Raw genomic sequence first — 19,800 nt, forward strand, 5'->3', positions numbered from 1 at the left:
AAATGACTTGTCAGGATTTAAGCAACGCCTTGCTTATGTTTCTACTCCATTGTTTTGCTTACAAGAGACCTGATGAACCTTGAAGAGGTAGGGGACCTCATGACCCAACCTCATTCCGCCTTGTGACTCCTCTAAAGGCTTTTTTTTTCCTTTTCCCAAAGCCTACACGTTCATACTGCAAGATGTACTCTTTACAAAGTTTCAGACGTGTAAGAGGATCCCTGGATGTGAACGTGTATTGGGTTTATAGCCAAACCTTTCACTAGCTCTTGATTTAGCACTCAATATGACCGCGCGCCGCGTGATGGAAATGAAGCCTGTTAGATTGCAGCCGAATGACTTTTACAAATGTTTCAGGTATAAAAATGCTTTGGCGACGTTCCAGACCTCCCTGCAGTCTGCCGACAATACGCATAACTAATCCCGGAGAATGTCATGCACTTTGTCGCACGCTGTGAAAGTGTCGAACCCACTTTTGAAAAAATATTTTCTTATTCAATTAGATCCATTATATGTCAAACGTAATCTAGAGATCGGCCCCTAAATTCTCTGATTTCATCTGGAAAAATGGCAGATAAGATCATTTCTGCTTCCACCCCGCTGAACAATTTTTTTTCTTACATGCAGATTTTTTTTTTGTAATATCTTATTTAACAGTATTCATAAATGAGATGGATTTCACGGGCTAACAGTCGGTCTCTGTGTCCCTGCGCGACAGGGCTTAGTGTCGAAGCATACCTGTGGCGTGTGAATGTGTCTGTGTGTTTGAGTAGAGCTCGGAAAGGGGGGTGGAGGGGTGGATAGAGAGAGACGGGGGAGAGAGTGGAGTGAGCGGGGTTAGCAGTGGGGTGATAGGGATGTCAGGTAGTAAAATCTGAGATGAGGCAGGGCCCGAGAAGAAGAAGTCTGCGGGGCCTGGAGATTTGCGCCTGCACTCGGAGAGCAAACACAGGAGGCATCTGCAGGCAGCTGTGTGTGTGTGTGTGTGTGTGTGTGTGTGGGGAGGGGAGGATGGGTTGCTGTTGCTGCTGTTGCTGCTGCTGCTGCTGCTGCTGCTTAGGACAGAGGGGGTGGGGGTGTGGAGCTGGGTGGTGGTGTTGGGTGGTGGTGAAGAGAGAGAGCGAGCGGGAGGAGGGGAGGGGGGTGGACTTGCAGAGTGAACACAATCAGCCCTCTGTTTTCATAAGACTTGTGGTATGTGAGAGCAGAAACAAATGTGTTTAATTTAGGCCCTTTTTTTTCTCTCTCTCTCTCTCTCTCGCTCTCTCTCTCCTTCTCCGCTACACCCACTTATGCCCACCTCAGTTTTTCAAAACTGACGTTCTCCCTTCAGGATGCCTCGTTGCCTCTCCTGCCACTGTCAGCTGCTTTTAGGAAGTTTAAAAAAAAAAAAAAGAGCCAGGAAAAGCGTTTTTTTTTTTTTTTCTTCTTCTATATATATAATATATATAGATAGATATATGTAGAAAAAGAAACAATCACCTTAGTGTGCCCTGTCAGAAAAAAAAAAGACACTTTTAGCAGACGTACTCAAATTTACTCTCGGAGGGTGTGGGGGTAAATATTTATCTGCAATTTCTGGAAAAAGAAGAGAAAAAGATTATTTTTATGTCTTCGCCGAGAGTTTGGAGTGATTACCGTGCTGTGGTATTTACCCTGTTCGGTGTGAGGGGTGCATGCTGGACTTATTATTGCCTCCTAAATGCCTTGGCAGGAAACGCCGTATTATATTGGTAACCCATGCTGTCTCCAGTCAATTTGTGTTTGGTCATAAATGAAAAATTCAGGTCTCACTTGTGTGTCATTGGCGTAGACTCGGACGCACACACACCTACGCTCAGACTCACACGAACACACACACACACACACATTTAATTTCTAAGTGGAGCTTTACTGTAAACATCCAGCCAACCGCTGGTAACCACCTCGTGTTCTGGAGTTAATTATACAGACGTTTACGGCTGTGAATTTCAATGAAACGAGGCTACTCCCCAAACAATAAAAAGTTGTGTTCCTGTGCGACTGGACAAACAATGCCACAGGACATGGAAAAGGAGAGGACATCTTTGACATTTGAGGTGTAGCCTGTCTTGACATCAGATCACGCTGACATTAAGCGGAGCAGTCTGTAACAATTGAAAACAGATCTTCCAGGTACGGGAAACCACATAACTGACTTCACGTAATTGACTTGAATAGCTTCGCACCCTCCTCTCTGTCTTTATGAGATGGCCTTGCTCTCACCAGATGCATAATTATTTTCTTGTGTGTCTAATTATACAGTGAGTTTTATACGACCTGCCGTTGTGCTCTAACAGAATTACTCACTTATTCCTAAATTTAACCTCTGAGAGTCTGGAGAACCCCCCTCCCCTCCCCTCCTTCCTCCTTTAACAACACCTGATTAAAAGTACCTGAAAGTCAATGAGACAGAATAAGAACAATGGCAGCTCGTATGAGCTCCATGGTAACACTCTTAAGCTGTGGATACAGGAAGCAATAACTCAGGATCGTGTCATGCAAAAGGAAGAAAAACCTTGATAGAAATAATCGCTTCAGTTGCAAAAATGCAAACTCCTGCTGCTGCTGCTGCTGCTGGAGTCGCAGCTCGCTCACTCGCCGGGGCAGAATGTTAAAGAAGCTTTTTTAGGAGGGGGGGGGGTTTATTTTGGCCTTGTATTCTGTTAATGCCGTTTCATGACTGAAACAGCAGTAAATCCACTCTTAGGACTATTTTTTTTTTCTTTCAAATACACCCAGTTTGCTGGCCTTGTACAGAATATGCATGAGGCAGACATATGACACCATCGCCCATTGACTTTTTTTTTTCTTGAATCTTCTGAAATTCTTTTTTTGGTGCAAAATGTGCAAATGTTACAACACAATGCATTTTTTTATTCCTCCTTTCGGAAAAACAAACAACACGGGCCGCGCCTCCTGTTGTCCTCCGAGGTTGCTGCTGAAATTCTCTGTGTGCGCCACATATAGACGTGGATGGAGCTGCGGGCAGAGTGTGTAACCATCTTGGAAAATCTTGGAAAAAACGTTTGCCGTCTGTGTTTGTTAGGACCTCCCTCGCGCTCTCTCTCTCTTTCTCTCTCTCCCCTCTTTGCACTAATAGTTCTTTTGTGTACAAGAGCATGTTAAGAGGCCAATGAGCCTGGCCTTAATAGGCCACGTTGCCATAGAAACCACAGCACTCTGGATGTCTGACCTTTGACCCAGTTTTTTTTACTGGCTGTGAATAAGAGTGCAGGACGACCAACCGGGTCACAATAGAGGCCCGGCGAACTGAGGGAGTGCCCCTGTCATACTCACTTAACTTCATTCCTCTATGGGCTAATGGACACTTCAAATGTGGTTGCCATTAGCAGGATGCTATCTCGAGCACAGGGCGTCTCGTGGTTAATATCATGTGAAGCCAGAAGAGCTGGAAAAACCGACATTTAATATTTTATTTTTTTACCTTCAACTAAAATATGTTTCTACTTTAAGATAACTTTAATTAATAACTTCCTCCCTGACTAATCTGCTTACTTCATAGTGGACCGGATAATAGGACATGGTCCCCCATTCAGAAAAAAATTTGCAGTGGGCCCAATAGTTCATTGTGGCTCTGACCAGCTCAGCCGCTTGTCGTTTCCCCATCAATTACACACTAATTAGCACAATGACTGCCGAGGTTTGCTTAAGAATTGTCAATGTAATTGCCTCTAATGTTGCCAAACAATGAGCCTTAATGCAAACTTTGGAGACAAGGCGGGGGCTACTTATCACATTGTCTTTGCCCCCCCCCTCCTCTCCCCAAAAAAGCTTTAATTGTGTTTCATGCATAGATCAGGTTGAGGTGTCAATGGCTCCCATGTGAGCAGGTGATATCAGCAGAGCAAACCAGGGAGGGACTGTCATGCAGGGGGCCTGACAGGGCCATTGTCTGAAGTTGCTGTTCATATGGGCTGGGGACGGTAATTAACACCTCAGCCAAACAGCAAGCTGTGCGGCCCATTTGTTTTCTGCTGGGGGGTAAAAGAAAACAATGGGGAGGGGTTCTCCACACAGTAGGTGATTGACATTATCTGCTGGAGCGATCCGTGGAGGCATTCCTGCCGCCGCTGCGCTATTCACCACAAGTTGGGCGAAGCCATTTCACAAGCGTCAGGCCTCGTCTGAGCTGCTGCTTTATAAATATGCACTCCTTTATTTGTCGCTCGACTCTGTTTGCTCCCGAGTGATTGAGTTAATGCAATTTAGCATTGCATGCAATAACATTTAATATGTTTAGGTCATGGTTAATAGGCTTATCGGCTGTTTTCCACAGTCGAGATATGTTTAATCGATTTTTTTTTTACAGGAATATAAATGTAGTTCTTTATTAATATTATTGTTACTTTACTTTCTCTATGATTGACAGCCATTATGACTTCTCACCGCAGCCCTGAAGTCGGCAGATAGTTGCTAGCAAAGTTTGGGATTTTTTTTCCCCTGTCCCTTTTGGCAGAGTGTCTGACTTAGTTTGACAGCAAATGTCCAGACATCTGTCTCTTCTCCATGCTCTGATGCTGGCCTGCAGTATGGCACCACACACTTCAGAGATGACAAAGACTCTTGGCTGTGTTTTCCTCCGCTCTGTGAGAGCAATGTAACAATTAGAACCCAGCTCTGGCAGGCCACATGCCCCAGAGCATATGTTGCATTCTCTGTGTTCAAAAAACCAAAGGGCTCCAGTGTAGCTTTTTGGAAAATTTCAGTGGCATCACTGCCACCTTTGTCGCATCTGGGTCCTGTAAAAGTAGCACATTCTACTGATGTCTATTCTGAGCGTTGGAGGCAGCAGGGAAGGCTGGAAGACAATTAGAGAGCTATGAAAATGGATCAGCTAAACTTCACTTTGGTTACTCATTTCCTTCAGTTCTCCGTCCGAGTCTATTTACCACAGCTTCCAGCTCCCATGCTGAAACAGACATTGCTATGGGCCCTGACCATATGTCTGTATTTACTTCCAGTAAAATAAGGGCACGTGTAAAGCATTACTGAATGTCTTCCAGTTACATTGATATTATTTGTCTCCTGTTTCAATCTTACTAACATTGAATATCACTTAAAGCATGTCATAACTATTTGAATCATCCATTTTAAGTGCTGGCTCTCATTCGGCTGTCCTAACTTTTTTTCTTACACTTCCCTTGTGTTCTTTTTTTTTCCGCTGTAGAAAGTTTTTGCTGAGCAGCATGGCCCACAATTCCTCGCCTTTTGTTTCCTGAAACAACTCAGACCCAAACACCCTCCCTCTCTCCCTCTCTCCCTCTCTCTCTCTCCTGCCTCTCATGTGTTAGTGAGTGGTGTGCTGCTGTAGTCTGAACTGGAGCTAATGTGACAGTGTGCGGCTGGCATTACCTGGCTGGATGTTTCAGGGAGTGTGTGAACAGTTGCTCCATAGGGCACACTGGCAATTAAAAGAAAAGTAGGCGCTCAGAAAAAAGTGCCTGGGGGCATGTTCCTCGGTCCTGGCAGAAGCTGTCAAATAAGGGATGGATTGGGTGGGAGAGCCGGGGTGGGCACGGCTGGGCAAGACCAAACGCTCACAATAGCGCTTGTTTCATTTGTGGAAGGACTCATGATTGACATAGATTAGACAGAGAAAACTGCATTGTTTTGGATTTTCTCTCCGGAGAGTAGCATTCATTAGGCACCATGCACACAGCAGAGTAAAGTTTCAATAGGGAGCTAGCAGCCTCTAAAAGCAACTGCCTCCTGACAGTTGTATGGACTTGGGCCCATTAGTTGGAACCTACGATTCAGCCTTGAGCAGTATAGTGAAAATGAAGAGGGCTGATGTCAACTCCAAGAATTTCCCCCCTTCTCGAAGGGAAAAAGGGTCCCCTTCCCCCTGCCTCGGTGCTCTGTTGGACCCCAGCTGTCAGGAAACAATACCCTCTGCCTGCTCCGACAAACTCATTCCTGAAAATGTTTTTTTTCCCCTCCTCTCCCGTCTCCCCCCCCCCCTCCTCCTATAATGTCTTTTCCATTTTTAACCCACAGCCATCCAAGCTTCCTTCCTCCTTACAAACCCTGAGTGATGAATGAAGTTTTAAAAATCAAGACCTGAATGCATGACTCCTCCAGTTTTGCTTGTTTGTCATCATTTATCCTGCATCGACTTTAGAAAAGTAGACAAAGCTTTGCATATACTCTTTAGCTGGATTTGTCAGTCTTTTTTTTTTTTTTTTTTGTGGCAGGGCACTATTTCTCGTCTTTATCATTCATCAGACGTTTGCTATGGGCGGATGTCAAACTGTTTGTGTGCAGGAATTCATAATATGTAAATAAAAGCCACGGCATATATATATTACAGAACGATAACAGAAGATGCATGTTGCGGTTGTGCAATCGCCTCTAATAGACAGAATTTACAACCGTCCACAGCCAAAAAGTCAACCTAAATAATGAGCAGAGATACCTTTACGTCTGGCTTGGATGAGCCAAACATAACCTATAATATAAAACCGTTTTAATTAATTTGAAATTGCACCAGGGAGAAAATCCACATGCATGACAAGCTGCTGTGTCCGGTATTTAAACTGATTCATAAACCAGATGGTTGAGCCGTGCTTTTGGAGCTCTGGCTTCATGCTATCTCCACTGCTGAAGGGCTAAAAAAAAAAAAAAAGAAATGTCCAGCTTGTTGTATCGAGCCGTAAATCACAAAAAAAAAAAAAAAAAAACCTCTCCAGAAGTGCACAGCTCTCACTCCGTGGCACCAGGGCAGAGGTAATGGTGGTGGAAATCTTTGTGACATGTGAGGAGAGAAAACAGGGAAAGCAAACACTTGCACAACCCTTTACGATAACTTTAATACATGTGTGAAAAATCATGATACGGAAAGAAGGAGGGGCTGTGTTCGGGTCAAAAGGCCAGACCAATTGAGACGGACAGACAGGAGTTCGCTTCGAAGTCCGCAGCTCAACCTTTCGCTCGCTCTTGTAGATGGGGCTTCCTTCCAGCTGTCTCTTCCCACCCGCTCAGCGATGGGCGCCCACAGCTGGCCTCTTGTTTTTCCTTGACAAACGGCAATTTCACAGTCCTCCACCAGTCCGTTGTGTTCACATCGCCTCTCCCTACTCTCCTCCGTGCCAGAACTCACTGTCTGACTCCAGCAGCTATGTGGGTCCTGTACAGGTGTCTGCTGGAGCTCTCTGCGGGCTTGACACCATTCAAACCACTTTTGCACGCTCAAGGAAAATATTCACTCCCTACTGTTTAGCAGTGAATATATAGTGATTTCTTTCTCGCCTCAGATTTTGGCTTTTTGGTTGTGTTTTCTTGAATATTTGATGTGACATGTCTTGTTCTGTTGTATAATTCTGCTCCTTTCTTCTCACCCACAGTACCTGCAGATGAAATGGCCTCTTTTGGACGTTCCTGGATCAGCAGGACTAAAAGACTCCCGTTCTCCAACACCAGGACATTTAGTAAGTAGACACAAAAAATAATTTAATAGTCAAAAGCAATATTTTGCATTAAAATCAAACGTGGAGTCAGGATTCATTTATATATTATCTTTTTATTCATTAATACTTGACATTTCTTGGTTGGTTGGTGGAGAAAAAAAATCGAATTTTCCAGGGTAAAATTTCACACGCTCAGTAAATCAAACCACCGAGTTCCCCTCTTTTATTTTGTGGCACTAATAAGATGTTTCCTCCAGGCTACATCCTACGGGACATTAATCTAATTATCAAACTAATCATGCAAACTTATTGGAGGAATCAGTTTACTGGGAAACATATAAATGGTTTAACCAAACTATCACCATAATGTGGTTATTCCCAATAATGGAGTTATTGTGCACATGTAAAAGCACTGGTTCCCATCCAATCACGAACAACTTCCCCCGTACTACCCCTATGGCACCAACTGCTAAACAGTCTGTGTCTCTCTTTACCACAATAACCCAGCCTGTGCCATAAATCTCTCTAAGTCTGAACCTCCTTGCCATTCCTGAACTTTCCCATACAGGTGTGAACTAGTCATCACGGTGTCTCACTCTGGTTAGACAATGCGGGGCGTCAGCAGACCTGTTTGGTTTTTGGCTTTCGCTCAGGGACGTGTGTTTTGGGGATTGAAAACATTAGATAACACGAAGCCAAGAGAATCTATCTAACATCTCGACTGTTTGATTGTATCTGGGCGTGTTCTGCTCCGGTAAGTCATGGTAAGCAGAGCATGGAGCTGGAATAAGCACTGTCACAACACTTTGGTAAAGAGAGCCGTTGTGACTCAGCCCCTTGACCTTACATATCCTGGCTAGACGTGCTTGCTGAGTTTGTGGTCGATTTGCTGGATCGCAAAAATCGCAGTGATGCACATGACAAAGTCCTCATTGAGAGCAGTCAATAGGAAATTGTTGTGAAGGGGACGGAGTTTGCCCATGGGAATCCAGGACTGACTTAAAGCTCAATGGGAACCAATTAAAGACATTTTATTAGAATAAATGTTGACCTGTCAGTGACCTTGTTGATTTTTCTTTAGGACTCAGCAGCTGCTGTGTGAGTTTATGTTGCAGCGAAAATGATGTCAAGTAATCCAGCCAGTGTGCGACTTTATAAAGAAAGCTCTAAATCCACAATGAAGGGAGACAGAATGAAGACAATAGGTCAAAACAATCAGCGAGATAATAGCAGATGAATTTAAAGGAAACGAGAACACATTGACTGTGGTCGAGTTCTCTGTTTGGATTGTTTCTGTTCTGTTCTCCAGCGGTCGCTGCTACTTTTCATGTGGCTCTGTGTTGGTACTCTCTGTTTGTGTTTGGCCTTCATCTCTTTGAACGTCACAAAACCAAAAAGTCAATACAGAAAGACACATTGTTGCGAGTCTGAGAATGTGAGGGATCAAACTGTTTTCGTTTCAGAATTCTTACTCACGTCGTCGCCGTTCAGTTTTTCTGTGTGGAAACTTTCTTGAAGATTGCAGAGTTTCCCCTTTTGCTAATTTTAGTTAAATGTTATTTGAATTCTTGTATTTGCACGTTGGAGGTTGTAAATATCCTACGGTGTTGTTAGCACAGATAGACGCTTCTTCGTGTCTTTGTGTTAATTTAAAGTCTATAAAGGTTTTAAGGGAGACAGGACATCCTAGTTGTGACGATCTTTTCGCTGCGTTCGAAAAGAGCTCTAATGAACGGGAAGTCTGGGAGGTTCACTCAAAGTGTAACAGCTTTCAGTATGTGAACTAAAAGAGGAAGTCACCGCGCTTGATCTGGTGACCCACGTCCAGAGGGTCATTTGATGTGTGGTGGGAAGCTCTAATACCGGGTATGGTGTACCCTGGGCGCGGAAGATAGAAAGTGAAACACCCCGCTGTGGCCTTACCCCCCACTCTGGGCCAGGAGCCCACATGCCCCTCTGGTGTGCTGCTGCTGACAGGGAGCCAGGCTGATTATGTGCTCATTACTCCAGCCGAGGAGAGAGAGAGGGAGAGTGGGAGGGGAGCAGCAGGCTGGCTCCCCAGGCCTGCAGGCTCCCTAGGCCCCAACACTGCACTAATGAGAGCAGGGGGAGCGGATGGGCACACACGGGGGGCCAAGGATTACTGCCCAGGGCCAAGAGGAGCCAGAGAAAGAGACCCGAGGAGAGGAGACGCCAGCAGGGACTCCTGCAGCAGACCTGTACTCCTGCAGTCATTCTGCAAGCATGTGCTAAATCTGACATCCTTGTTTTGTTTTGATGATGGACTTGCATGGTTCGTAATGCTACACCATGCATATATCATGTCAGCTATGCATGCTACTTTACTGATAAGTCTTTTAGCTGAGGGTCAAGTGTCGCTGCAGATTAATAAATGGAGCACTGGCGAGCCGCCACATGAAGACAGAGTTGATATTTTGATTTTTGGGGGATGATATCATCTCACATTCCCACGTATGCCTGCAGATTTTCGCTAAATCTGGTCAGAGCATTCAGTGGCGTACGCGAGTCCAGGGAAAGACCGTCCTGTCACAGTGCAGATTGGGTCCATAAGGCCTATATGCTAATCAGAGCCTGCTCTGGCCCGAGATCCTCAATTATTCAACAGACAGGTTTGTTTAGCATTCAGTTGGTATTGCTTTTGGTAGTAATGGCCGTGGTGGTGGAGGGAGGACTGGGAAGAAGGGAACAAGCTTTTCTATGAACATACCACAACCCACACACACACACACACACATATGTCCAGCACCCCAAAACCCCCATATAAGCTCCTGTGTTCAGAGGGCTGCCTCTTCATGAATAATCCATCAAAGGCGCTGCAGGGCCAGGTGATGCAGTACAGGGAACTTGTCAGCCCATCAGTAGTGGCCAAGCTGGACCAGGGAAAGGGAAAGGAAAGGAAAGGAAAGGAAAGGAAAGGAAAGGAAAGGAAAGGAAGTAGAGGTGACAGCACTGTCTGAATCATGTGCGCCTCATCCTCGTCCTGCACAACGCACTGATTCACAGTCATTAACACTCTGCTGATAATGATGTCAAGGCTGCGCACTTCCCCCTCTGAGGTCATTCAGTCACTTGCAGTAATTTGTCCATAAGGCCTATTCTCCGTGTCATTACCGACTACACTGACTAGTACTGTTACTCTGGATTAGAGGGAGCTGTGACTCTCTAATGAGGTAGAACTGACCAGAGTGCCTGTCTATCAGTTAGTTATCCGATCACGGTGCAGTCAGCGCTCGAATATGGGCTGATCTTTACTTGACAGCGACACAAGAATCACCCTCTTTGTTTCAATATTGTATTAGTGTCTAGGGTAATCAAGGGACCTGGTCCTGTCAGCGTGTCATAAGTCACTTAGTCACCGAATTGTTTAAGTGAATTGAAGTGGCAAGGTCTAGAGCAGCATTCCAGAGATTCCTTTTGTCTCCCTGCATGTGTCCGGTGCAATCTTCAACCCTCGGGGTCTATACGACAGTTTAAGTAAAGATATTAACTGAAAATATGCTGTGTGTTTTTCGATCTCAGAGCGATACGTATGCTCGCTTTCGATATTCTTTCAACAGACCTTCGACAGGGAGTCCGGTGAGGTTTTCTCGTTTTGCATTAGGCAGTGAACAACCGGGATCCATCATGAAATCAAAGGCTTTGGGAGGACTGAACTGAATACTGATCTAAGGTCTGCAGTCCTGCTGGGCCACTGCAGAGACAAGATCCTCTTCAGAAATGGAATAAGGAACCGGTGCTTTGATTTGAGTCAAACCCAGAGTCAGGATCGCAGAAATTACACAAGATATTGTTTATTGGTGGCAGATTCCCAGACAAAAAATGTTAACGCGTAACAGTCAGCTTACAAATATTTATTAGTGTGCTAGATCCCCATTGAGATTTGTCCTTGTATGCTGTGTTGATTTTGTTAGGGCTCTCTTAATTTATTCACTGACCTCTGGGAATATTAAATCCAGTAATATGACGCCTCTCTGTGCTGTATTATTTTAGGCTAGAATATTACTCCCATTGACCTTTTCAGAGGCGATGACCAGACGTAAAGCACACGTTGTCTCTGATGAATGGCATAGTTTTGGAGCGGTTGATTTTAAAGACATACGACACGGTCAGTCCCCTCTCACGTCCGCTTCCTGTTGCCGTTGACAAACAAGGCTTGGATTTCTCAGCATGCCTGGCATTCTTTTCACCCTGTCTTTCCTGGAGTTTTGAAAGGCCTCTGAGCCTCCCACCCAGAATCACCGAGCATAAAGACACACAAAGCTGCAGGGTTATTCAGTTTGTTCTAAGCTCTCTTCCCCATCGGCTGTTTGCCTAGTAATTCAATTCAGATGTGCAGGATCCAAAAACATGTTTGCTTGAATGAAATCCACCCCTCCACCCACATTGACCAAGGACTATGCTTTTCTTAGCGCCGTTCCAAGTTGGACAGCCAAGCGAGGTACTGCCACCTCGGCCTTTTTAGTTTCAAACCCTCTTAAGAGACAGACATCTTTTCTCTGCACCGGCTCAGCAACTTTTTGCTGTGTTTTTTTTCCCCTTTAAACCTTCCTGTTACTATGTCCAATCGCTCTAAGACCAAGACCTGAGTGTTTTTACTTGCTGGATGTGAGGTATGCACCACTTCAGGACTGTTTGCAACAAGCATGTCTATGTAAAGAGCATGATTTCTGTGTGTGGATGTAGATACCATCTGGTTCCCAGTTTGCTCTTTATCTGTCCTATCACGTAGATGTTGTTTATATTTAAAACACAGCTCATGTTCCTTGTGGTTTCCTTATTACACTTTGCTTGTGGACCATGAATCCAGACGCATGAAGCCGTGGGGCTGGTGGAATATTACCTCTACACATAAAGCAAATGAAAGAAGGCATTGATACATCAGTGTTTAGTTTTAAGTCACGATTGAGCCATTAGCCTACTTTTTCAATTTCATAAAACCACGTTTTTTTGCCTCAGAGGTCTGGAAAGCTCAATTTATTCAAATAGGTTTTTAAAAAATCTCTGCAAATCTTCATCGATCTCATTTAGAAATGTCTCGATTTATAGGGAGGAATCTGCTTGATGGAGTAGCCATCTTTATTCCTAACGGAGAAACTTTTTCTGGCAGGTAGGATACAGGTCAGAATAGTTTATGCATATGTGCAACCTGCATACTCGATTTTTTTTTCTCCCCCTCTTTCACATTCGGTCGTGGTTGCTGAACTGAAATGCAGCAGTGGAGTTGAAACTAGTGCCTTCAAACTTAGAAATATGTTTAGAGCACACGATTGGTGTATTCCAGGATATGAATAATTAATAGGCATCATTTCGAATTCTCACTGAAGTGCTTCCCAAAATGTGTTGGCACCCAGGTCTAGAGGTCTCGAACAGCCCTCACAATATAGGGAAAATTCAGGCATATTGTACATGAAGTAGAACAACAAAGCACATCTCAAATATACATGACATGTGGGACCTGGGATTTCAACCCCGGCAAGTCAATACTATTTCTGCCATGAAGCTTTATCAAAGCCTTTTTCTTTGTTGTTTGTCAAATCGCGTTCTCTGCGCATCATCATAACGCGTTGACCTTATGTGCTCTAAACCGTGGAGTAAACCAACCCTGAGCAAAGCGATCTTAATATAGCCACGTTAAACACCAGTAAATATTTTCCTCGCTCCATCTGGCATTACCAGAATCAAAGCGTGCTTTAGACGTCGGAGAAACCAATTTGCTAAAGATTTAAAAGGAGAAAAAAAAAAAAAAAGGTTGGACCTTCCTTTAAATAAAAGTGGTAGACGGAGAGAGAGAGAGGGAGGGAGAGAAAAAAAAAAGCTACGATTTGGAACAATTCTAAGCAGCGTGAAGCAAGAGAGTGTACAGAAGTCTCAATGCAAACCTTGTTCCCTAGCAGACCACGTTGGAGAGAGACGAGAGGTTGAGAAGGGGGTTGGGAGGGATATTGAAGAAAGGTTAGCCTGGAGGAACAAGACTCCTTTCTCCCCCCACCAGCCCCCCACCCACCCCTTGACCCTCCCATGTGACAAGTTGAGCCAACAAGTGCTCTATTCAGCCGGGCAGCCAGGGGAAATGACTGCGAGGCTGAGCGATGCCTAATGAAAGCAGAGACGCTGGTTATTATTATTGTCTTCTCCTTCATCCTCGTCACACGACGTAACGCCGGTCGGATCTCAGAAAAGATCTGCTCTTTAACTCTGAAAGAGTTAAAAGACACGGCGTGTAACGGGAAGTTTGTGCTCCTCACCGCTTATCTTGAAGTGTTTTTCTAACATTAGGTCCGTTTGTAGGATAACATGGCAGTGTTAACCCACCCATGGGTGTGTGCTCAGTCCCATCAAGCGACTGCTGTCAGACAGAGTGGGAGATGATGACTCCACTTGTTTATGGCTATTCCGCTTACCTTCGCCGGATTGTGTTTGTTTGTGGCCTGCCTGTGTGACTTTTGGACTCGGTGGCACCGTTGTTTTTCTTGTTGGACTGAACAAACAGTTCTCTCCTCAACTAAATGGCCGTAATGCTCTTGGCATGTGTCTGCAAGCCTTTCTCAGTGTTTCTTGGTGCCGGTCCAGATTGCATCACAGGGCCGGTCACACGCACAGACTGTGATGTTTACCATAGAGGGCATTCACACATGATGGCCTGTTTACTCCATGCATCTGTTTGGAACAATGGCCAATAGGAATCATGTGCATGTATAGGACGTGTGTGATAGTAATGCACATTTTCAGCTGCAAGCACAGTAGCTCTGTTTTGACTCTTATGTATGAGACACTTGTTGCATTATTAGTCACCTCGTCCTGCTCATAAATAACGTGTGCCTCTTCTTCTTGTTTGTTTCTCTTCTTCATCTGCAGTCCAATAAAGTCCCAGTGGTGCAGCATGCCCACCACGTCCACCCACTGACGCCCCTCATCACCTACAGCAATGAACACTTCTCCCCCGGCACACCGCCATCGCACCTCTCCCCGGAGATCCTCGACCCAAAGACAGGTAAAGTCATCTTTAAGCGATATTCCAGCAGTTTCTTTTTTTTTTACAGAGCTCTCGTGGCTTCAGTCAGCTAAATTTGATGTATAATGAAGTGAAATAGTGACTACGTGTCACAGTTGCAGGTAAAAAACATTGAAATATCCACAGAAACCAGGAAGGAGACGCTCTAATGTGCATAAACGAACAATGCTAATGAGCCCGACACGGTCATGAAGTTTGAAAAGGAAACGGTGTGTTTAGGCAAAACTCTTTCTCTTTGGAACGTACTGAGCTTCCAACTTTCTATGGACATTTTGTTGGGTTTTTTTTTTTTCCACCTTGAAAACTTCAGTTGAGTGCTTTTTTACCACGGCTGCAGCGAAGAATGAAAATACAAGCTTTGCACAGCTACCACAAAAGATCGATTTAGGTTTGTGAGAGCGAATATTTCCAGAGATGTAAAACTTAACTTCTCCTGTGACAATATCATGTAACCTCGGCAGGTATGTGCTGGATTTTCAAAAGCTGTTTTTTTCTTCTCGTCTGTGGCACCTCGCAGGTATTCCTCGGACACCTCACCCGTCAGAGCTCTCTCCATACTACCCGCTGTCTCCTGGGGCTGTTGGTTCGATCGCCCACCCCCTCGGCTGGCTCATGCCACAGTAAGTTTTATTTTCAACAATAGCCAGACATGTTTTGTTACAAAAGCTGCAACTTCATGTCATCACACCACTGATGAACGTGCGATTAATAAAGTACTTGTGGGGAGTTATGATTTAGGAAAAGCAAGAGGAAGCAGAAAGAAATCCTTTGTTTACAGCAGCGTCCGATGTTAATTGCAGGTGCACCATATCAGAACGATAATAAATGAAAACATTCAAGTTTACCGGGAGGAATTTATGAACATTTATGGGTTTTGCTACGGCTCTCGTAATCAATTGCAACGGTGCTTTTCCACAAGCAGGGGATTTGAGTTGATGAGTAGAGGATTAGTGCTGGTGGGTTAGCTGTCAGCTGTGTTTGATCCACCTCACACCGCTCACTCCGCCTCACTCCGTCTCCCTCTGTCTCCCTCTGTCTCTCAGGCAGGGCCAGCACATGTACTCCATCCCTCCGGGGGGATTCCGTCACCCCTATCCAGCGCTCGCGATGAATGCATCCATGTCCAGGTGAGCGGATCAAGTTCGGCACAACACCCCCACCCTCCCAAAGGGAGACACCTTATATGTGCTGCTTCTGTGACATGCTGTAATCACATTTCTGCTGCTTTCTTTGCCAGCCTGTTTTTAAACGCCGGGTCAGATAGATGGCAGGTGTGCAGTTTTTTAAACCGTCGCCATTGTTTGCATTGTTACACTGTTACGGCGACGTTTTACGGAAATGGCAGCGGGCTCGTTTTGACTAACGTGCTTTCAGCTTCTGACAAATATTATCAGATCGGTGTCAGGACCACGAAATGATGTGAGGACTATCACAGACAAGTTCAGCTTCTTAAATAGAGCAAACACAGTTATTAGCATTCAGCACTCCTCTCCTGTCTTTTCTCTGAGCTAAACTTCTGCGGTCAAGCCACTCCACAATGCACACACACACACACACACACACACAGGAAAGATGAAAGGGCTGAGAATCGATTAGGACAAATCAAAGCTCATCTGAACCTACACGTCCCATCAGACTTAACTCTCTCACCTTCTTTCAAAATTGGACAGATTTGTAGCGAGCCTTCCGGTGTTAGTATGAGAGGAAATATTCAGAAGGGTCTCTGTGATCGATAGCATGTGTAGCTCCATCCTGAGCTGGATTTGCAACAATCAGAACACACCTCGCTGAATTTTCCTGCTGTTTATTCTGCCGCGTGCCTGAATGTTGCACAAATCCACACGGTTTTAATGTTTTCAAGTTTCTGATTAAAGCTCACAACGTGCAACATATTTCACAGCAATTTGTTGATCAGATTCAATTAAGATGTCACTAAACCAAAGCAAGCAATAATTAAAGTGAAATCTTATGGCGTCAGCTTAGGTTACATAAATACGACTGCATTGCACGAATGCCAGTGGGAACATTATTTTCCAAAATGCGGAGCTTTGACTGCATGCCATCACTCGGAGCAGCGTGGAGTGAGTGGGATGTTTACAGAGATAGTCGGTATAGGTTTATTAGCCAGGGAATTACATGGCAGCTCCTTGTTTATGCAGCATAAATTATTAATTATTTGAAAGGGGAAAAAATGGAAAATAAAGCAAAAAATATTAATTCTTAATCACAGATATTTTATTTGACTTATGCCCAGGATTTTTATTTAGTCATATATTGAGATTTTTACAGTTTTCTTTGCTGTGTTTGTTGGGTAGAAAAGCCAAGTTAACTCTAGTTTCAGTGCATCATGAGGTAAAACATGCATGTGAGTACATGCCTGTATTGTGCATTGTCTCTCGTGACATGTTAAAAAGAGTACACTCCCCATCTAACATTAACCAGAGTGTGTGTGTGATAGGGGGGATATGGAGCTCAATTTTCCAAAGTTGTGCATTACAATGCTCCATTGTATTACCAATTGGTAATTGAGAGATAGTTTGTAAAGGTGTACTGTGTGGACGGCTGTCAGAACACTCTGCGTAGTCTGGAACGTGGTAAGGAAAATGGTTTCAGGTGTCACGGCCATGCTGTCACCATGGTAACAACACACTCCACTTTTCTCCAGCCATCGCTGAATAAAGGGTCTTTTGAAAAAGTCTTTATTTGAACAAAAAAAAGCAAGCATTTCACTCATTGTGTGTATGAATTCAGACAGACGTGGTAAGGCACAGCGAATTTCACCCGGAGGGTAAGGCAGGGCACTCCTGTGCCAAGTTAGCTCAACCTTTTCTGGTCAGGTTAACAGAGAGTTCTCTGTCAAACCTGACTGTTAAATTAAAATAAGTTTTTCTTTCGTTCAGCTTGGTGTCCAGCCGTTTCTCCCCTCACATGGTGACTCCACCTCCGCACAGCCTCCACCAGACCGGCATTCCCCATCCCGCCATCGTCTCTCCGGCTATCAAACAGGAGCCAAGTGGTGACAACATCAGCCCCTCCATGCATGCGTAAGAACACTTAAAACAGTCTTTTACCTGCACAAAGCACAATATTTCGCACACGTGTGCTTTAATCTCGCAGCGATTCGCGCTTTTTTAACGGCATCATCTTAATGTTTCGGATTAGCAGGAAATCCCCTGTTCCTCCCAAGAAAGAAGAGGACAAGAGGCCTCACATCAAGAAACCTCTGAATGCTTTCATGCTGTATATGAAGGAGATGAGAGCCAAAGTAGTGGCAGAGTGCACTCTGAAAGAGAGCGCTGCCATCAACCAGATCCTTGGAAGACGGGTAAGTAGCACAGACACACTGACAGCAGTGAGTTTCTAAGCATACATATGTGTGTGTGTGTGTGTTTGTGTGTTTAGCAGTCCTTTGATATCTTCCGTCTTTGTCCACAGTGGCATTCCCTGTCAAGAGAGGAACAAGCCAAATACTACGAGCTGGCCAGAAAAGAGAGGCAACTCCACTCCCAGCTCTATCCAGGATGGTCAGCACGGGATAACTATGTAAGTGCCACATTTCTATCATCGGCTCTTAAATTTACGAGAGGAGGAAGTTAGAAAGACACTTTTTCTTCTCACAGGACTCTGCGTGGTCGACTTTCACTATGAAAAAGGTTTCTAACGGACTTGTTTTTATCTGTGCAGGGAAAGCGAAAAAAGAGGAAGAGAGACAATAAACCTGACTCAAAACCAGAAGGTAAGGTCTTTCCTTCCTTTATTTGCCTCTTTAAACTGCTAATAACGCATAAAAAAAACCCCGTACAGACAAAGTGCATCTTTATTCTTTTTATCCAGCTTTTCTTTTTTTTGCATGGATTCTTTCTTCCTTCACTAACACTTACTAACTTCTTTCCCCTCCCGCTTCTATACTCTGACAAGCAGCTTATGAGGTTCAGTGCTAATAGTGGCAGGTATGTCTGCTGTTGTGCAACCAAGTGATCACTGTAATTTGCCCAAAATAAGGGAGAGCCTTCCACACCTCAGTGCGCCTTTTAATGTGATGTGTCACCTTCTTTTTTCTTTTGCATCTTAAACGCATACCATCTGAATGTTGAACATCCTGTCTCACCGTCTCTCTCTCTCTCTCTCGTGTTGTAATGTGTTTCCACGTTGATGTGAACATCATGTTTCAGAGCTGCTTTTCACATCATCTTCACTCTTTTAATAATCGCTCATTCACTTCTGTCACCGACAGCATTAAGGGACATGAACCAGATTTGAAGCCAGCAGCGGATTCATAATTCAGCTTCTCTTTCTTTCTTTCTTTCTTTCTTTTCTCCAGACTTCTCGATAAGAAGCAAGAAGCAGTGCGTGCAGTACCTGCCCTCAGAGAAGATGTGCGACAGCCCTGCGTCGTCCCACGGCAGCATGCTGGACTCACCAGCCACTCCCTCCGCGGCCTTGGCCTCCCCGGCCGCTCCTGCCGCCACTCACTCCGAGCAGGCCCAGCCGTTATCGCTCACCACCAAACCGGAGGGACGCATGCACCACCACTTCTCCCTAGCCGGGAAGGCTTCTGGATCCACATCCACCTCTTCTTCCTCCTCCTCCTCCTCTTCCTCCTCTTCCTCCCAATCCATCTCCATCCCAATTGGTACTTCAGGTAGCCACTCGACCACACCTATCCTCACCCGGCCAATCCCCTTCACCTCCCTGCACCACTCCATGCTCTCCCCACCTTCCCCTTTCCATCAGGCAGCCCTTCACTCCCATCATGCCCTGTTCCAGTCGCAGCCCCTCTCCTTGGTTACCAAACCAACCGAATGAATCCGCAAAGGCAATTTTCTCCCATTTATTGTGCTGTATATTGCTTTTCTTTTAAATAGGTATTAGAACAACTTTTTTTCTAAATAATGAAAAGGAAGAAATATTATTGGTCAATATTTGACTGTCTCCTTTTCTACATCTCTCAATGAAAACAAAATGTATTTTTTGTAAAGTTTACTGCAGAACTGGTTTCTTTTTGATGCATTTATCCAATGAACCTCTTGTATAAAAGAACCAATGTACATAAAGTTTCTTTATAAAAACAAAAAAAGAAACAAAAAACATGTTTTCTTTCTAGCCAAATCCTGATTAATGTTAGTATTAAGTTTAAGTCATAGTACTGGCCAATAATTGCAGCCCCCCTTTTCAATTCACGAGTGTGTGCCCCTTCTTTGACATGTTAAATAAACATTTGAAATTGTTTCTTAAAAGAAATGTCTCTCTTTGTCTTTTCACGTCCTCCCGAGCTTATGTTTTTGTCATTTAAGGAGAAGTTTCTTTAACAGTCTAACG

At 44.5% G+C, this 19,800-nt stretch overlaps 1 protein-coding gene across 3 annotated transcripts in view; it reads left to right on the forward strand.

Annotated features, from left to right (window-relative positions):
• Positions 1-19,539, forward strand: part of tcf7l1b (transcription factor 7 like 1b) — a 31,345-nt gene extending 11,806 nt beyond the window's left edge. Inside the window, exons 4-13 of one of the 3 annotated variants that reach the window (XM_019255410.2) lie at positions 7,386-7,469; positions 14,325-14,460; positions 14,999-15,101; positions 15,525-15,608; positions 17,382-17,525; positions 17,644-17,806; positions 17,917-18,024; positions 18,166-18,217; positions 18,403-18,431; positions 18,803-18,868. In XM_019255410.2, coding sequence (XP_019110955.1) covers positions 7,386-7,469; positions 14,325-14,460; positions 14,999-15,101; positions 15,525-15,608; positions 17,382-17,525; positions 17,644-17,806; positions 17,917-18,024; positions 18,166-18,217; positions 18,403-18,422 — 894 coding nt within the window. In that variant the 3' untranslated portion in view covers positions 18,423-18,431; positions 18,803-18,868. Of the gene's footprint in view, positions 1-7,385; positions 7,470-14,324; positions 14,461-14,998; positions 15,102-15,524; positions 15,609-17,381; positions 17,526-17,643; positions 17,807-17,916; positions 18,025-18,165; positions 18,218-18,402; positions 18,432-18,802 lie in introns of all 3 variants that reach the window. The other 2 variants (XM_010751157.3, XM_010751158.3) reach the window with 2 other exon arrangements.
• Positions 19,540-19,800: the final 261 nt, after the last annotated feature.

The sequence above is a fragment of the Larimichthys crocea genome, chromosome III (assembly GCF_000972845.2).
Source record: "Larimichthys crocea isolate SSNF chromosome III, L_crocea_2.0, whole genome shotgun sequence".
NCBI classification, from domain to species: Eukaryota; Metazoa; Chordata; class Actinopteri; family Sciaenidae; genus Larimichthys; species Larimichthys crocea.